Source organism: Phymastichus coffea, unplaced genomic scaffold (assembly GCF_024137745.1).
Source record: "Phymastichus coffea isolate CEN01 unplaced genomic scaffold, Cenicafe_Pcof_1.1 PCOF00159, whole genome shotgun sequence".
NCBI classification, from domain to species: domain Eukaryota; kingdom Metazoa; phylum Arthropoda; class Insecta; order Hymenoptera; family Eulophidae; genus Phymastichus; species Phymastichus coffea.
Genome location: NW_026706970.1, coordinates 321,296 through 340,214, shown reverse-complemented (window position 1 = coordinate 340,214; position 18,919 = coordinate 321,296). Strand labels below are relative to the sequence as shown.

Genomic DNA, 18,919 nt, shown 5'->3' with positions numbered 1-18,919 from the left:
TGAGGATGTAACAGAAAGACCATCCTCGTCGTCCGATTAGTTATAATGGTTACCGAACTTTTTTTGTATGATAGTTTGCTTGGATCATTCTATTCGAGCTATAGCCTTTACGTACCTTTGCGAGTGTGCAAGCTCTTGGCTTTTTATTTTTTATTGTTTCTTCAATTTTGTTCATGATTCGAGTGTCGATTTTTGATACAATTTTGATTTGTTGGAAATGGATCATCTGAACGGTAATCACACAAGGAATTGCATATAAGCTTTATTTCCATAATAATGACAAGCCATTTCTAACTTAAATAACATTGTCGTCAATTCTTGATTAAAATATAATTAGAAATAAATACATATGTACGTACGTATGTATGTATGTGTGCATATATATCATTCATTTCAAAAATGGAGTGATATTAAAATCTAAGTTTTAAAAACCATAACACAAGTTTTTAAAGTACCTGAAATATTAATTCTATTGTATACAGTCTATTGCATACCATTTTATATCATTTTATACAGTTTTGATCATCTTATACGCATGCAGAAATATTTATAATTTCAACTTTATCACAATTTTAAACTTAATGAATAATAAATCCTTAAAAAATCAAAAAATTAAAAAATAAACTAAAAATTTGGACTGGGTCACAGAACCAACAAACGATCGTCACAAGTATTTCACTACAGAGACAAATACTTATATCGGTGTGAACTGATACCGAGGGGGCTCGATCGTTTCATGGAACCGCCGTCTTGCTTGAGGATACCTTTCTCAACGTTTCTTTTACGTTTGCGGTTATTTCGGAATTTTTTTAATATTTTGTACTTTTTTCTTCTGGATAGAGTATTTTTATTGAAATAATTGATGGTACCTTTCGTATGATAGTTTTGTTTTATCGAGAGGAAAATAAAAATGATTTCAATACTAAATTACTTTTCTATTTAATTTGTAAAAATAAAAAGAAATGTCAACTGAACTCATCAAAATAATTAATATGAAGGGATCTGAAGTGTGATAATCCAAGTCAAAGTAAAAATGAAACAAAGTATGACTAGAAATTCAAATTATTATAAATCAATCTTTTATTATGAAATTTGTGATTCTATCAAATAAAAGTTCAAGACAAAATGTCTCCCATAGATGTTTATTACATAATTAACTTAAGAGATTTAATTTTTCACTATTCAAAAATTACAATTCAAAGCTTTTACATCACATATGGAATAAAAAATTGGAATCTTGAATAGTTGTATAATAATTACTATATACATTCCAATAAATGAATTTATTAATAATTTCGTTCGCCTGGTTTGCAAGATTGCAAAAGACCTGCTTCACACATGACTTTTAGGTGCTTGATGGGATCATAAGTCCTATAAAGTATTAAGTTATAAATTTTTATTCAAGATTGCATATATTTTGAGCAAAATTTGTGTCATACTTATAGAAATTAGCATAAGCTGCTTTCTTTGGGTCCATTACAATCAACTTCCATGCAAGTCCTGTTACAATAGAAGCAATCATAGCTCCAATCAAACCTTTCTTGATATTAGCTTCCAAGAGTCGCCTCATTTGCGGCTTTGCAATTGTTCCAGCCATCTATAAATTTTAACTTATATCTAATGTAATTGTTGATTTGAAAATTTCTATTATCATGTAAACTAAGAACTTTATTTGACAAATTGTTATGATAGTTTGTTATAATTATGGCATTTAACTAATTAACAAAGGAAATGAGGAAAAAAATATTTATTTATTTATCAATTCAAGTCAATATATTCTCTAGTTTATTGACTAAGGAAAGCTGCTAACTCAGAGGATAAACCTGTTGTTTATGTAGAATTGGATACATATATATACTACTTAAAAATTAATATTGAAAACAAAAATCTCACGATTAAATATAACATTAGAATGAAATTCCTTTTTATTATATACACACATACGCACACACATGTAGATATGTTTATGAATACATGAAAGTATATAAAACTGAATAGGTGTAGTAAGCAACCAAAGATCAATACATATGAATAAAAATTATAAAATTATAAAAGAACAGTCACTAATCACGAACATCTGATCGAACATTCCACAATAACTTTTTAGGAAACGTTTATACATTTGATATAAAGTATACTAATTAGGAGCAGTTGATAGAACCTCAAAAATAAATTACGTAATAACTTTTCTGCTAATATAATTTAATAGAATTTTTCGAACATTAGTGAATAAAAAGCGAAAATTTAGTGCAGTAAGAAACTTACTTTTGGTACGAGAAACAAATTATTTGTAAGAATTAATCAGAGCTGGAAAAATCTACTGTGCAGAAAGCAGATATGCTCATATGAAGAACGACATTCACACCCCCATGTGTGCCAACTCTTCGAAGTAAAAAACTTGAAGTTGCCTTATGAAATAGAGTGCTTCTCTCGATTCTTAAAAAATCGATGAGAAATTTAACTGCGTAAAAGATTGCAGGGTGCCTATTCTGAAAAAAAATTTTAGCACGGGGCCTATTCTGAAAAAAAATTTTAGCACATGTCATAAGCATTTATCACATCTAAAGTGATTAATTCTGTGGTAAACTGAAGTGACAAACTGATTTACCACAAAATTTTTTTTCAGAATAGGACCCCAGGTACATAGTATAACTAGATTTAGGTATTCACTGGTATAAATATTATAAATTATTATTGATTATAACTATAATAGCAAAAGTCATCAAAACATCTTAAATAATTCTATTAATTTATTATTTTTTAGACGCTTGAACTTGAAAAAATGTGTAATAATTTCAATAACTCAGCCATGTTCACTGCTCTAACATTAATTTACAAACCGCGAAGTTTAAAATCCGAATTATTTTCAACGACTGAACATTGATGACACCAAACGAGGTTAGCTCAAAGGCTTATTTTATTGACAAGTTGTGCTCTCGCAACTTGATATAACAAACCAATATCATATTTTAAAAGAAAAAATTATAGTACTAACATTACTTGATCTAAATAAGGTAACTTATTAAGAAATCACGTAATTGTTTAAATCAGGTTTTGCAAATTTTTCAAAATATTTTTTATTACGTAATTATGTTTATAAAATAAACGTAATGAAGATAAAAAACTTAAATAATAATTAATTACAATTTGTAATTTTTACATTTTTGTAAATGAAATATAATTTATATGATAACTGTACATTGAAAAAATATAACCAGTCATAAAAGTTTACATATCATCCCAAACAGCAACACTATCCCTTGCAATAGCACGATTATCTCTTCGAACTTTGCCACAAGTGCTTGCTTTTTTCAAATTCCGCCTATTTTGAACTTTCTTTTCTCGCTTCATCATTTCTACTTTTATTCTCTTCTTGACTAAATCATCTGGTATGATTGTTGATGCTGTACTCATCATGTCAGTTGTTGATTCAGCATAGTAAGAATCAGTTTCATCTGAATCGTTATCCTTATTTTTTTTGTCACTACAAGAAACTTTTTTCTGTGCATCCTGCAAACTAATTGGTATCAGTTCAGGTACTGCTGACTGGACTTCTTCCTTATAATTTTGAACATTAGATTTTATACTTCCATCTGTCTTTATTTCAACATTCAATTTTGAAACTTTCTGTTCCAATTCTTCAACACTTTCTTCCTTGTCACTATCTGCCTTATCTTCCTCATCTTCAGTGTTAGAATAATATTCTTCTCCTTTTATTGGTTGATAATCTTCATCGTCACTCAATACTGGATCATCAAAACTAACCTTTGAAATTTCTTCTTTCTTGCATTCTTTCATGACTTTCTTGAAAACTGGATACCTTTCGCTTTCATAATCGAAGCGCCTTCTAAAAAACTCTCGAATACATTGAACATCTCGATCAAAGTACATCTCAGCTTCTTCATGATCAGTTGGTATCATTTGTGGAAAATCAATTATAATTGGTTTCTCATCTGGAGTGAGCATAATATTGAATTCATTGAAATCACCATGAATAACACCACAGTGAGCCAATTTACACATGATGTTCATTAGATCATCGTAAAGTCTTTCTTTGTTTTGAATTTCATGAACATTGCATAGTGGTACACCATCAATCAGCTCCATAATAATACAATGCCTATTTATGTCAATTGGTTTAGGAACAGGAAAACCCCTCCTTTCCAATTCCCTCATAAAAGCAAATTCTTTTGTAGCAGACATTCTTGACATATACAACCAGGACATGTGTTTTCTATGTTGGTGGTAGTATCGCTTATTCTTTACATTTCTAAAGCAAGTCCTACCCAATCTGTGCAGCTTCAATACATAATGTTCCTCATTGTTTTTGGAAACCACATAAATGTTGGATTCTTTACCCACGCCAATCTGATTGCCAAAACGATCAATCAAATTCCTTGCAGTAAATGTCTTCAATGCCAAGTAATCGTAACCAGTATTTGTCAACCTATAACCGTTGTATTTTTTATCCTGTTCGTAGCCAATTAGTCGGTGCTTCACCAACTCCTTAAGAATCTTGTGCAATCCACCGTGGTGAAGATTCGCGATTTGTGCCACGAGAACGTCAGGTACCAATTCGTGATTTTTCATACCCATTTCTATGGCTGTTAAAACACGAAAGTCCTCTTTACTGAGGTAGCGCAACATCTTCACGTCCAACTTGCCCATGATTGTAGTTTATTTGACACTCACGATTATTTTGTACTTCAAGAATTAACGTGAAAGAGATTTATAAACAAAATAACCTCAAATGCAATCATCACTGTGTGACGAGTACGCCGTTCTATTCTGTTTGCGTTTGATTGGCTCTAATGTGCTATATTGTACGGGGTACGGCCATCAACTGACTTCGTGCACTGATTCGCAGATGACTAAGTTGGCGCTTTATTTGAGAAGAATATAATGAAAGAAGGATAAAGGCGAGCAAGTTTTATTTACTGAAAAGGGAGGAAAAAAGAGTTGAGAGAAGATTGGAGGTAGATTAGTTTGTACAATAGTTACATAGTAGCGTTAAAGAAGCATTTCTGAATTTCTAAGAAATTTACATAAAAGATCTGAGATGAGTGGTTGTGGTTCTAAAAGAAATTGGGAAACGGTGTAAAGCCCTGGTCCCATAGGTACATACGTACGGATGCTGACGGATACGGACGCGAATCGCAACTCTAGTAACATCACTAAAAATATCTAGTTCGATTATTTAGTATCAACACTACCGGTAGTGAGCAAAAGTGACTGTTGTTTAAAATTGTAGCGCCGAACGTACCACATTTAATGAACGTCTATCTAACCTTTACATTATTGCAGTCTATAAGATGGCAAATGATAGAGAATTGATAGACTTTCAACTACAATTAGTGGAATTAGGCCTTAATTTTATGGAAGTACTTGAATATATGAGAAGAAGAAGAAAATATATATAAATGATATGTATTAATCATCCCAAAAACTTTTTTTTACATTAGCATACTCATCAATAAGCAATTTTCATGAAAATTTGAAAAGTAAATTGTAGACCTGACATTTGAACATTAAATGTGGTACGTTCGGCGCTACAGTTTTAAAAAACAGTCACTTTTACTCACTACCGGTAGTGTTTGGTATTAAATAATCGAACTAGATATTTTTAGTGATGTTACTACAGTTGCGATTCGCGTCCGTATCCGTCCGCATCCGTACGTACATACCTATGGGACCGGGACCTAAGGATTTTTATTTTTTGAGTTTGGATAGTAGTACTTTTCATTGTTCATCAAACCAAAAAATTTCGTGTTCACAAAATCAAAAAATGTGATTTAGGTTTTCTATGTCCAAGTCGCATGCACATAATGGAGGATCTACTACATTTTTTTCTATGAAGGCTAAAAGCTAAGTTATAATGATTGGTCTTCATTCGTGTAATGGATACTACTATCTGTGTTCTGCACAGGTATTTGTTAAAGAACCAAGGTTTTGATGTTTTATCAAAATAATTTGGAAAATATTATACTCCTTTGTTAATATCGGTATTTATAAAATAATCGAAGAAACGTTCTTTGCAACGCTCATTAGTGAATTACTTAGTCATCGTACGGTAAAAAAAGGGATGAAGATGAACTTATACCTATATTGCTTTTTTGGCGAGATCATTGCCAGATTATTTTGGAGTAATTCTAAAAGTCTAAGTTTTATTCTAAATAGAGTAATGTAAGAGGAGTCAATCATAGAGGTACTTCGTGAGACGGATATAAGAGAGCTTAAAGAGTCAGTAAATATTATGGTTTTGTTTATTTTCTGAAGTATGATGGTTTCTAAAGTTAGTTAAGAACTATAAATTGCTAAACCATCGTAAAGCTCAGAACCTTTTTACGAACCATTAGATTAAAAAGATGTGTAAGAGATTAGAAGGTCGTGAAACTGTCAACTGAATTTGTTCTCCGGGTTTTCGGCTTTGGCAATGGTAAAGCCTTTATCAAGGGTTATAGATGCTTGTATTTGTTGAGCTTCGAGAGAGAAAATATAACAGAGAGGAATAGGGCTAGAATATGGTTTTTTTCGGAATGGTTTAAGAAGAGAAACGGTGCGTAAACATCTAGGAGAGCTATTGTTTAATCAATCAGCCAGATGATATTGTATGGCTGAAATATTAAGATGGCTATATAGTAATTGTTCTTTTGAACTACGGGGAATGCAACAAAGGCCATAATCAATAGTAGCTGAGATGATTGCATTATAAATTAACAACAAAGTCTTAGAATGCTACCTCACCAAATAGTGCACAGTGATCTGATAATATTTTGCCAGCCGAAATTTTACCAATCAAATGTTTTATATGAGTAGACCACGAGAGATTTTTGTCTAGCGTCATATCGAAAAATTTGGTACTAGAAAATACCGGTATTTGAAGTGAATCTACTGATAATGACAAATCTGAAAGATGACTGACCTTGTTAGTGTGGATAACTATTTTAGTTTTTTCGAGCGATAACGAGAGACCTATATACTCCTAAGAGATAAGTTGACTCTAAATAAATTATACGTTCTAAGGTCAGAAGAGCGATTGTAGGATCTGATGTCGAGGTTGCAGTAAGTACTATGACTTCAGCAAATTATATAAACATTCACAATCGATGAGAATGAGTATAAGTTGATTCATTAAGTACTTATACTATATAAAGTTAGGCTAGAAACGCATCCTTGCGGTACGCTTTTTCTCGTTGTAAAGGGGCCAAAAAGGTTTCCATTGATTTAAAAATAAATAGGTCTTTCTGATGTAAGGTTGCTGTAAAATTTTTAAAACATAGAAGTTTTGAAAGACCTATATCCTTTAATAGATAAACTAATAATAGTATTCCATCCATACTTAAGAGAATGTACCCGAAGAGTAAATTTCGTTAAAGGAATTTAATAGTTCTCATAATACTTTGTCTGGTAAATTATACAGAATACGATAATCTATCTAATCAAAGTCTGGAACAGAATTTAATCTGTTTGAGCACGATTCTACAGCAGACTTGATTTCTAAAAAGGTAAATGGTTTATTGAAATGATAAAGGATTGGTTCGGAATCAATAAATGTGTTAGGGAAGTTATCCGGAGTACAGGAACTTGAACAGACGGAATCGATCATGATTTCTTGAGCTTTTCATGTTTAAAATGTTGTTATGTGCTTGGTTGGCTCCTGACGGTGACAGAATTTTTTAATAGTTTAAAATATAGCTGTAATAGGGGCTAATGGTTTCACAAAATTTCAAGAAAACTGAGGCTTTTATCTGTTTAAATACATGTTTGACATGCCTTTTTGCAATTATAAGTTCATCAATTAATCTTGGATCGTAACGAAACATTTTTAAGACATTTTCGCTCAATTTATTAGCTTTTTCGCAGTCAATATCTCACCAAGGAACATTACTGATATGCGGCTTCTTCCTTTCAGTACGCCGAAATAGGTGAGATTGTCGACCAGAAAAAAATATGTGTTCAACAACTTGTTTAATAATGTCTATAATATGAGAGTATTTATCATAAGCACTGTTGGGTGTAAATTCGAAAGAAAAGTTTTCTAAATAATTGCAAAAAGGTAGCTAATCAGGTTTTTTGAATTTTTTAAGATTGTATCTCAAATTTGACGACGATTGTCAGGAAGGACGGGAAATGAATAAATATATTTAAAAAAAAAACCCAAATATAGGGCTTCAGCATCATACGAGCGACACAATAGCCACCACCACCAGAGTCAGAACTAAAACTGACTCACTAGTGCGCTTTTACGATGGTTCAGGCCCTTAGGGTTCAGTCGACTCTATCTTCGTTGGTTGTATGGTGGCTCTATCACAGCATCGGAGTTTTTCGTTTTCAGGTTTCAGGATCAGGCCGATTAGGTTTTTATACCTCATCGACTCTGAAAAAATGGGTTGGTAATATGTAGTGTTAATACTAACTACTAATAATAGTTATAAAGTTAATGAAACTAATAAAATAACTTTATTATATTTTTATTTTATGATCAAAAGCAGAATCAAATAAATAAATCAATATATGTAGTTAAATTAATCGCTCATTGCTTTCTACTCCAATTTACAAACTTTTTGCATGGTATTATGATTAATCTGGACAATATTTTAGTGGTAACTGTTGACTAAAAATTTGAATATTTGTTATACTTTATTAAAATATCTAGTTGTATATTACGTTGTCACATATATTGGTGCGCGCGCAACCAACACTATAAAACATTTAAATTCGTCCGGCGTTGGCAGACTTCCATGAGCGTGTCGATGGCACCACTGTCTGGACAAGTCCGCTTGGCTCATGCGCGAGTTCGTCATGGCGGGCAATTGTAATCGGCCTTTCAACCGCGAAACACATGGATTTCGACAGGCAACGGGTTTCCAGGAAATAAGACGCAAAAAAACGTATTGCGCAACCGGGTCTTCTCTTCGTTAACTTCGGTCCGTTTTCTACCGTTCAAAAAAGGTGTGTCGAGTGCTGAGTAAGTGTGAGTCTGAAGGCAATTACGCCTGGCTGTTACAGCCTTCTTTGTACGTAAGCGGATGAAAGCCCGACGCACAAGACTTTACCCTCTCGGGTATCATCGTCCTTGCGGCATTCTTAAGGAGGCTCATACGAGCCTTTGGTGATCACCCTCTCGGGTATCATCGCCCTTGCGGCATTCAAGGGAGTCTCACACGAGCTCCTGTGAGATCAAATTCCTCAAATCCTTTGTACGTGCGTGCGAGTCAGCTGATTTCGCGAGCGAGCACCGTCTGGTCGTGCGAATTCCGGCGCCGCGTGTTAACAGTCAATCGAGAGATTTGTTCTTGTTTTCTCATTGCGATTAAGTGCGTACGATTCATTTCAACTTTAATTTATTTATCAATAAATTTGAGTTTTTTTATGCATCTAGGCTTTTTTCCCAAAAAAGTGTTTTTATTAACCCTTTCTAATTATCATTAAATCCGTTAAAAATTTCAAACTAATAACAAAAACGAATTTCACACATGCATGCTACCTAAGGCATTATGTGTTAAATGACAAAACATTGTATTTAAGTGGGTTTAATCATTTTGAGGTTATGTTAAGCATTTGTCATTTCAAGTTGCAGTAGCAGAAAATCCACTAGAAATTGTTTGTCGCATACGATTTTCGTGCCTATTGGAGAATCAGCGTTATTATTGATACGAATGCAATCGCCATATTTATATTCTTTCATTTCCCAATATTTTTATGGAATCCCTATAAATAATATGTTAAGCATTTACATATAATAATGAATTTCCTCATGGAAAAAAGTTAAGTGACTTTTATACTAATGTGGAGAAAACCACGCGGTATTTTTATTTAAACCCCTTTTTTAATAGACTTTCATCCATTCTATTTATAGACACGCGCACACGTGTGTGCGAGTGATCAGCAATCGCCACAAAATAACCGCAGGGTATTGGAACACGAACGGCTACGCATCACTTTTAGATTCCTATCTTTTATTCAAGTGGTGTAATAACGTAAATAGCAATAGAATATTCATTAATCCAAGCTCGTTTACCTCACGTCACAATTGTGATAGACGTCCACCCGGCGGGGAGAGTGCGATGTGATGTTTGAATCTTTTACTCTTGATACACATAGCGATGTATGATTTTTGCATAGTAAAACAATAAAAATGAAGATATGAAATTGAACATGTAGAAAATGATTTCTCACGAGAGGTTAGTTAAAACATATAATCATTTACATAAAAAAAACTGACTGCTATATTATCTTACCGGGGTATCAAAAATAAACACCATTCGTCATTCTTACGTATTCGTAGTTTTACGACCTTCTGAAAGAAAACATTCTAAAATTGATATTACATCAATCGCAAAGAAAATGGAAAGCTGCGGGAAAAATGAAAAGTTAAACTCGTCCATTTATTTATAAATTCAGCCAGCGCAGCAATTGAACGCAAATTACAGACTCCGTTCGTATCGACCGCATTCATCGCGACTAGCAATTGTCTCCCTTCTTTCTCTCTCCCCACTCTTTACATGTCTTACCGCGATACATGCGCATAGCTGACTCACGTATGTGCGTCGTTGGATCTATCCAAGTCTAGTACGCGATGACTTTTCGTAGCGTGTATAGTGTGTACTAAGTAGTTCTATACTTATGTATTTTTTGTTTGCTAGTGTATGTTCCGTCGATGATAATTATCTAGAGCATCCCTTATACAGACGGGAGTGCAGATGCACTCGAAAAACTTGCGCGATAGGATAGTAATAGGCACATACTGTGTGTGTAATCAGCAGTAAAGAGTGAATGCAGTTTTTGTTCTCTCACTCTCTTCCGCTGTGGAGCTGGGTCGGATAGCAATTGCATTGGAAGGCCAGGATTCAGGTAAGCAAAAAGCACAGCTACCTAGATTATGTAAAGATCTCTCGCGATCCACTGTAAGATTTTCTGTAAACTAGGTTGGAAGGAAAGTGCAATAAGTGTATTATTATTATTATTTTTATTATTATTCTTACAGGTATATAAACTGCCTCTGTCTAGTGTAACCGCTGGTGTTTTTTTTCTTTAGGGGAAGAGTCTTGGCTTGCTTTGAGTCAATGAGCTTTTGGTTTTTCCCTTATGGAAGCTCTTGATTATTTGAATAACATTGTCTTTGTCAGGCATCAATTCTACTAATTAGAGTCCATTGGGGAATCCTTATCTACATGATAATTACAAATCTTTGCTTGATTTTTTGCATTAACTATAATAAATTTGGTTATTTTGTTTTTTGCTACATTGTTATATTTCAATATTCTTTAACAACAGATTGCTAGAGTTCAATTGTTTTATCTTATAGTAGCATTCTAGTGATAAATGTGGTTGGTGACAATCGTGTATTTTTAATTCTTTGCTCTCAATTTATCTCAAGAATCATCATATGGATTATTTATTCCACTGTGACTGTTCAACGCTAATGAATTTGCTTTGCTTTGCTTTTATGGGTCAAAAACTACGGTTCACGTGTCAATTATTGATATTGTCAGTTGTCAGTTATTGACACCTTGACATTATAGATATGATAATTTACTTAACAACAAATTGTTTCTAGCTGAGAGATATCACTTAACACAGGTTTATTCATCATTAATCTGTCATTTGTATAAAATGCTCTACAATGATATTTGAATGTGTTTCATCATTATCAGTATGGTTCCGAAAAGCTCTTTGATGGACACAATATAAAGCCTGATATAAGCATTCAATTGACATTGTCACACATGGAAAAATATTTTTTTTGATGTTTTATCAGTTAAAATGTCCATCTGTATTTTTCCACCTAGATACAAGTGTCAATGATGTAATGATTGATTGATCTAGGTTGGATGTGACTGATATAATGTCAATCATCCTTAAATTTGGTACTCATGGAACTAGTTCATTCTGCTTTTAGATGCAAGAAAATACTTTCTGAGCTTCAGAATTAGAATCTAGGACAATAATGCTGGAACATATCATCCTTGCCACATCATTAAAAATTATCTTACATACATAATAAATGATTCTATAAATAAGAAAATTGATTATTATTTTAAATAATGACCAGTTGCACCACCTTGCCTCACACCCTACTTATTCTGGTGTGCACCAAAAAACTTGGCATAAGAATTTCTCAAAAATAACATTTAAAGGCGTATAGATAAGAAAGAGAGCTTGGATATGAGACGGGTTTGAAATAATGCCAATAGCTTATATTTTGGAATATTTATATTCATGCAACGAACGTGCACGCCGACAATAGTTGGAAGCTTGCACGGTTTTCAACGCGTCAGTTGGAACACGAGCAATCCTGTGTAAAACTACTTCAACCTTCATTTTAATAGTCCGTAATTACACTACGCGTACACGACTGCGTCTCATCAATCGACATTTCGAGCGTTACAAAAATTCACTTTCGTCCTGCTTATATGTAAAACCGCTAATTGTTTCATACATACACACACACACACACACACACACACACACACACACACACACACACACACACACACACACACACACACACACACACAATGACTCGGTACGCGTTGACAAACGTCAAACGCGAAATTTCCTATTGGTCGTGCGGTAAGTAGTTATGGCATTTTGAAGATAAAACAATGTCGAATCCGACAGCTCCATTACATTGAAAATTGTAAAAATGCTCTTGGAAATTTATCGACTAGTCTAATTGATCGCTCGCACTTTTTCACTCTCCGCATACATAAGTATACATGCCCTTACGGTTAAACTGAGTCTAAATATACTACGTCACGCTTGCTGACGGCCGGGAAAATTGCAGCTGCGCGAAATAATGTCAAATGAATTTTATATTAATGACATGCGTGGCAAATGTTATTTTCCCTCTTTGTTTAAGCGGACGAAGTTGTTTTTTCTTATTGTTGTGAAGAAAATACATTCATCGAAAATTCACTTCGACGATAAAAAAAAAAATACATTATCGCGAAAGATAGTTCTGAAGTTTATTAACTGATAAGCTTTGATTTGTTTTTTCCATTATTATCATCAGCTCAGGCGAGATAACATAGCGAGAGAAGCGTTATACAGCGAAATTTTAGCTCACGACAGGACGCTTTTTTTGCTTTCAGAGGGCTGCATAATTGCAGTCGTGCAGCGGCCTCGCGAACATCATGGATCGAATGATCACCTTGAGCACGCAGAATCCACTGACGTTGCTTCTTAAGTTTGGTATGATGGCTTGGAACAACACCTGCGCCATCGAGAACTGCTCGGGACACGGCGAGTGCCATAACGGTACATGCTTGTGCGAGGTACTTACATTTTTTTGTACTTATACTCATTCATCGAACCATCACATGTGAGGCTTCTTCCTTAATTTTCTTTTTTTTTTCAAATTACGATGGTTCGCGGTCACTTTGAAAAACGATGCGTTTGACAGTTGTATCTGACAATCTAATTCGGTACAACGATGTTTTAACAAGATTACAATGCACACAGCATATTCGCTCTATTAGATTGACACTGTGCGCAAGCTTGTTAGATGCCAGTGTCTGCCGCATTTCTCCTTTTTGTTTTATGGATGTTATGAAAGTAAAAAAAAAATATGAAATCATCATTTGAGGAAACGCATACTGTAAAATACTGTGTGTCTATCTTATGCTCGTTTATACTTGAACAATATTTTTCTTGAGACGGAAGCGAATATTTATTTATCATTGACTTTACTTGAATATCTCCTCTTGAAAGAATAAAATAAACGCGTACGGCAAAACAATAAGAATCGTTAACTTGCTTAAAGAAAAAAAAACAAATAGGATAAAAAGATTGTATCTCGGATTTCGAGTGCATTTTTTCAAATTCCAAGTTATAATAGTCAAAGACACATAAAATAAATATGCAGTGATAAGTCGATACATAATGACTTTTGCAGATTCAATACGACGGTCCAGGCTGCCACGTGCCGAACTCCAGCTATTACATGGCGTTCGCGACGATATTCTTCATACTGGCGTTCGTGTGCCTCACACAGTTGGTTATGTGTGTAATTGCCGAATGGCGAAAGATGAAAGCACCGTCGTTTCTGAGAGCTTGCCGGGTGACCACGCAAAAAGTGCTCTACTTCGTCGTCTTTCTCGCGTCTCTCATCAGGGGTGCTTACTTCACGTCTCCGGTAAGCGACAATTCTCGTTTAACCCTTCGTCCGAAAATTCGTTATGCATACATCAATCTTACTTTTTCATCGTTTTGCAGACGTCATTCCAAGCACCGTGGTCCAAAAGCCTCATGTCGGCGTATTATCCACTGATGTTGAGTGGCGCATCTCTTATCGTGTGTTTCTGGGCCGAGGTGTTTCATCTACCCGACATACGCACAGACAAGCCACAATTTCTCTCCAAGTCGTACCTAGCATTTGTTGTTTTCAACTTTCTCACCTTCTCTCTTTTAATCCTCGAAGTGGTAACCTCACAATACAATGCACAAGATGAGGATGATCAGGTATTTACTTTCGTCGCTCAAACTTAGTCAACTTTTTAACTACGAGCTATTGTTCGTTTGTTTTCTCTTCGCGCAGGCTTTCTACACACATGTCTTCAACGGCTGTTACGCCGTACTGCTCTTCATCGTCGTCATACTCTTCCTCATTTACGGAATCGAAGTATTTTTCAAGGTAACTGATATGTTAGAACTAATCATCTGTAACGTAAGAATATATGTTGTTAATAATATGCACCATAAAAAAAAACAACAGGTTCGTGGAGGATTTTTAAGTGATAGTCAAGTGGCATCAATCGCAACGAATAACAGATTGGACGAAGGCACACGTAGTGATGATGATCCAGTCACTGCGAAACTTTTCGAACCAATACCAAGTACTTCGGCAATGGAACCCACGTTACAACAAGAAGTCAATACTTCACAATTGCATCAGTCGAGATTCGGTTTAATCTCGCAGGCTTTAATGCTATTTATCGTCGTTGGCTTTCTATTTAGCGAAACACTCAGTCAATTTTGGAAAACAAAGTAAGTTTTATTTTAATTGAAGTACGAATTTTTATTTAAATCGAAGTTTAGAATGTTAACTTAGTGTTTTGACTTGTGTACAGAGTACCCTTGTATAGTCGAAACTGGCATGATGTGGTATTTCGAGTTATCGAGGTTGGTGCTGCTCTGTGGTTCCCGTGTGTGCTGTGGAATTGTATGAGGTAAGTTCATTTGGTAAATTACAGCTTTGATGATTCAATTCTAGTATTTACGATTGAAGATAACACGTACATATTAAACACTGCAATTAGTAAGTCACTAGTGACGAACGATGGATTTCATTGTTTTATGTTACGAAAACTCGACGTAATTTGAAATTTTATAATTAACACTCAATATGCTTTTTAAAGCCCTGAACAATTATGGATTTTGAATCCGAAAAGAATTCTCAAGAGACTAGACTTGGATCAAACTAAACATCCTAAGGAAATTGAGCTGCAGGACAAGTCCAAAGCAGCTGAAGCTGAGCGACTTACCGATAATGCTTCAATCAGTAGTAAAGACTGTTGCTGGATTTGTTATGACAGTGATACACAGGACGCCGGTCCTTTAATCCAGCCTTGTCAGTGCAAAGGAGATGTCGGCGTGGTACATCACAATTGTCTTCGTAGATGGCTTGTCGAGGTAATTATGTCTTCTTATCGATATAGTGTTTTTTTCTGTTTGAAATAAAAGATGAGATAGGAAAAATTGCTATGATGCATGGGATAAAAAACCGATGATTCATTCCAGTTTTTATAGTACTTATATGATGAATGGTGATATAATAGTTCAGACAAACATTTTTGTTATCCCACGTAAAAAAATTTTCTCGGAACAAATAAGCGATTCTCTTCTAACCAATTTGATTCTTTATTACTTTTCTACTTATTATACTCTCACACCAGAATCGTATCTTTGTAAATGGTAGCTTCTTTTTGTAATGGATAGATTATGAATTTTTCTTTTTTCGTTTCAGAGCTCAAAAAATTTGGATAGCCTCACATGCAAAGTGTGCGGTACGCAATACAACGTTGAGCATGCAACCAGATTGGATTGGCAGAATGGTTTAACACCGCGACACTGGCTGCATACAATTGGTCTTGTCGTAACGATGTGTGGCTCAGCAGCCGCGGCATGGATAACTATTCAACTCGTCGAAGATCCTTTCATAAGAATGTTGGCTGCTGGTGCAGCACTTCTAATTATATACGTTTGCATAAAGTACGTATCATTTAATTTAAATTACGTAATCTAATTGAAATAATTGTTATGTCACCCATTGAGCCGATTAATTGAAATGATTGTCAGAATAAGAAATATGGTTTATTCATTATACAAATTTAATGAAAAACTAAAAATAAGTTTATTAAATTATTTGTAACGAAAAATTAATTTAATAAACTTAATCTTAGTTTTTAATTAATTAATTAAAAAAAGCTCGAAAATGAAAGTTTTCGAGCTTTTTTATTTAAATTGATTTTAAAAGATTTCATTTGAGTTGTTCAGTTTTAAGAATGGTGTTTAAATGTTAACAATTTTTTAGATGCTTCAGTGTCAACACAGTAGTAGCTTATCAGCGAGCCAAAATATCGTCCTTGAACATCGTCAACGTAGACAATAGCGGAGATACTCAAGTTTCAACGATCAGTCATAGCGTGTCTGTCGAATTGGCAAAGTATTAATATTAATTATATTCCGTTGTCGGAATGCGATAGAAACTATAAAATTTTACGGTTTCTTTTCCATGTATTTCATGGACAGAATTTAACCTTTACGTTAAACATTACGAAAGAATATACTTTATTCCTCTATACAAACTTTTGTGTGTGGCGATTGGTGAGGGCTGTTCAAATAATCTGTTGCATTCTTCACCACTAAGAACGCATATACAAATTGTGCCATGAACTTTTTTTTTCTAAAGCAATAAACGAATGATAAGTTTAATGCGTTATTTCAAAAAGCAAAGACAAAATGAAATTCATAATTTGTTATTCAAATATGAATACAATCTTAATTTTATTTCACATTCATTTGACGATCTATTATTCCATACGGTTCGTCCATCGATTTCAGCATCGTGATGCTATACTTTTAATAAGCAATCAAATGAAAAATTTCGATTTTGTATCGAAAAATAATGTGCAGTGAGGTTTCGTCATTCGCATAATAAATTAAGAAAAGTTTAATATTGTACACATTAACCGCTACATAAATGTAATATTTACATTTTAAGTATTTATTGTCTTGTATAAGGAATTTTGACAATTTATGAACCGTACAATAAAATTTAGTTTTTCTAAAAAACAAGAAAAAAAAACATCAGTCTAACAAGACATTTAAAGTAGTATTTGTAGTCTCAAAAAGGAATTTTAGCGTAATAAGTCAAAAAACGCGATAAGTCAGTCAACCTGATATCTTTACAAATTAGAAATCGAAACAATGAAAAAGATTAATGTGCGATAGTTTTTTTTTTGCGAAAGTATCGAGTCAGTCGTAATATGGTCAATATTGTCGAAGGTAGTAAGTAGCGTTAACATTACCGAACATAGCGTTGGTATAAGAAATACTATTTAACGACGTCTTCTTAACAAGCTTAACTATGTTTGAAGTTAGGTACACATAAATTTTTCCGAAGTAGAAAATGTTAGTTTTATTTATTAAGATTTTACATAAATGACAAAAACACAGAACTTAGATATATATGTAATACTAGAAATAAGTGAGATTCGCGTTTCTTGCTCTTCTTTTTTATACTATCAAATAACTACGTTATAAGTTTTTATACATATATGTTCGAAATTTTTGCAGCGTGGAAAAGAAATTCCAGTTCAAATTATTGATACTTAACGTAATAATATTTTTTATAAGATTCGTTTAATCAAAATGTAAGTTCGATGTCTTTTTGTATGTAATTTTTTAATTACATTGAAAATCGTATAAAAATTTAGTTTTTTTCGTTCGAAAAAATTAAGAATATATTTTTATGAAAAAACGATTATAAAATTCTTATTTGCCTAAATGATTAAGATAGTTATCTATGTATATTTCAAAAAAAAAGAACTGCATTACCTTTCTTAAATACTCTTTTAAGATGAAAATATTTATAATGATGTAAATAACAACTATAATTATCAGTAAACGTAGGACTATGTATTTATAAAAAAAGAAGAGATGATTTTTGCGTTAAACATTAATTATCAAATTACAAAATTTCATTTATAATTATAATAAAAAATGTACACGCTTGCTGTTTTCTCGTCATAATAATCTCATAATAGAATCAAACAAATCAATGTAATTCAATGCATAATGTTCATTTTGTTGAATGCAGTCTGTCGTGCAGAGTGTACATTTGTCTCAAAATTGCTAAAGATAGATTTTAGTCAACTTTCTAGAAACTTCTTAAACTACAATTATTTTATTTTAAGGTCAAATGAATGTCTGTTGTGTTTTAATTAATAAAACGTAAAAACGCAATAGTAGAACATTCACTTTTCTGTTTCTATCTGAAAATTGATTATTGTAAAAAAATTCAAGACAATGAATTTCTTGCCATGAATGTAATACTATCTTATCAGAAATGATTAATTATAAGTATCAAATCTGGTCTAATGTTTAAGATTTTATTGTTATTTTTTACCGATGTGTGAAATAGTTTATTGTCATAATTTACATTGATTATCCCAATTAAGAATTGTATACAAAGCAAAAGAATATTTGTACACATGGAAAAGCCAAGAAAAAATAGGTGATAAGCTGTGATAATGCAATATGTATAAATTAGTAGAGTAAACTTTGAATAAAATTAAAAGATATTCAAAAATATATTAACAAATTTGATTTAATATTTTTTTTGATACTATAAATATATGTGAAAATACCTACATATTAGTGATCAAAGGTGAAATAAAAAAATGGAGTGCAT

The 18,919-nt window shown here is 33.1% G+C and overlaps 2 protein-coding genes across 2 annotated transcripts; one reads left to right on the top strand and one right to left on the bottom strand.

The window, feature by feature from the left end:
- Window positions 1-3,062: 3,062 nt before the first annotated feature.
- On the bottom strand, window positions 3,063-4,903 carry LOC131672817 (serine/threonine-protein kinase RIO2). The gene has a single exon (XM_058950297.1). The coding sequence runs from the start codon at window positions 4,666-4,668 to the stop codon at window positions 3,229-3,231; it is 1,440 nt and encodes a 479-aa protein (XP_058806280.1). The 5' UTR covers window positions 4,669-4,903; the 3' UTR covers window positions 3,063-3,228.
- A 5,674-nt stretch (window positions 4,904-10,577) lies between these two features.
- LOC131672801 (uncharacterized) lies at window positions 10,578-18,829 on the top strand. Its single transcript, XM_058950273.1, has 10 exons — window positions 10,578-10,854; window positions 13,098-13,280; window positions 13,901-14,140; window positions 14,221-14,466; window positions 14,543-14,638; window positions 14,720-14,991; window positions 15,075-15,173; window positions 15,363-15,636; window positions 15,971-16,215; window positions 16,538-18,829. The coding sequence occupies exons 2-10, from the start codon at window positions 13,140-13,142 to the stop codon at window positions 16,674-16,676; spliced, it is 1,752 nt and encodes a 583-aa protein (XP_058806256.1). The 5' UTR covers window positions 10,578-10,854; window positions 13,098-13,139; the 3' UTR covers window positions 16,677-18,829.
- The last annotated feature ends 90 nt before the right edge of the window (window positions 18,830-18,919 follow it).

Coding starts and splice junctions, on each gene's coding strand:
- LOC131672817 (XM_058950297.1), bottom strand. CDS start 4,668: ATGGGCAAGTTGGACGTGAAGATGTTGCGCTACCTCAGTAAAGAGGAC.
- LOC131672801 (XM_058950273.1), top strand. CDS start 13,140: ATGGATCGAATGATCACCTTGAGCACGCAGAATCCACTGACGTTGCTT. Junction 14,141..14,220: donor GTGCTTACTTCACGTCTCCG/GTAAGCGACAAT, acceptor ATCGTTTTGCAG/ACGTCATTCCAAGCACCGTG. Junction 16,216..16,537: donor ATTATATACGTTTGCATAAA/GTACGTATCATT, acceptor ACAATTTTTTAG/ATGCTTCAGTGTCAACACAG.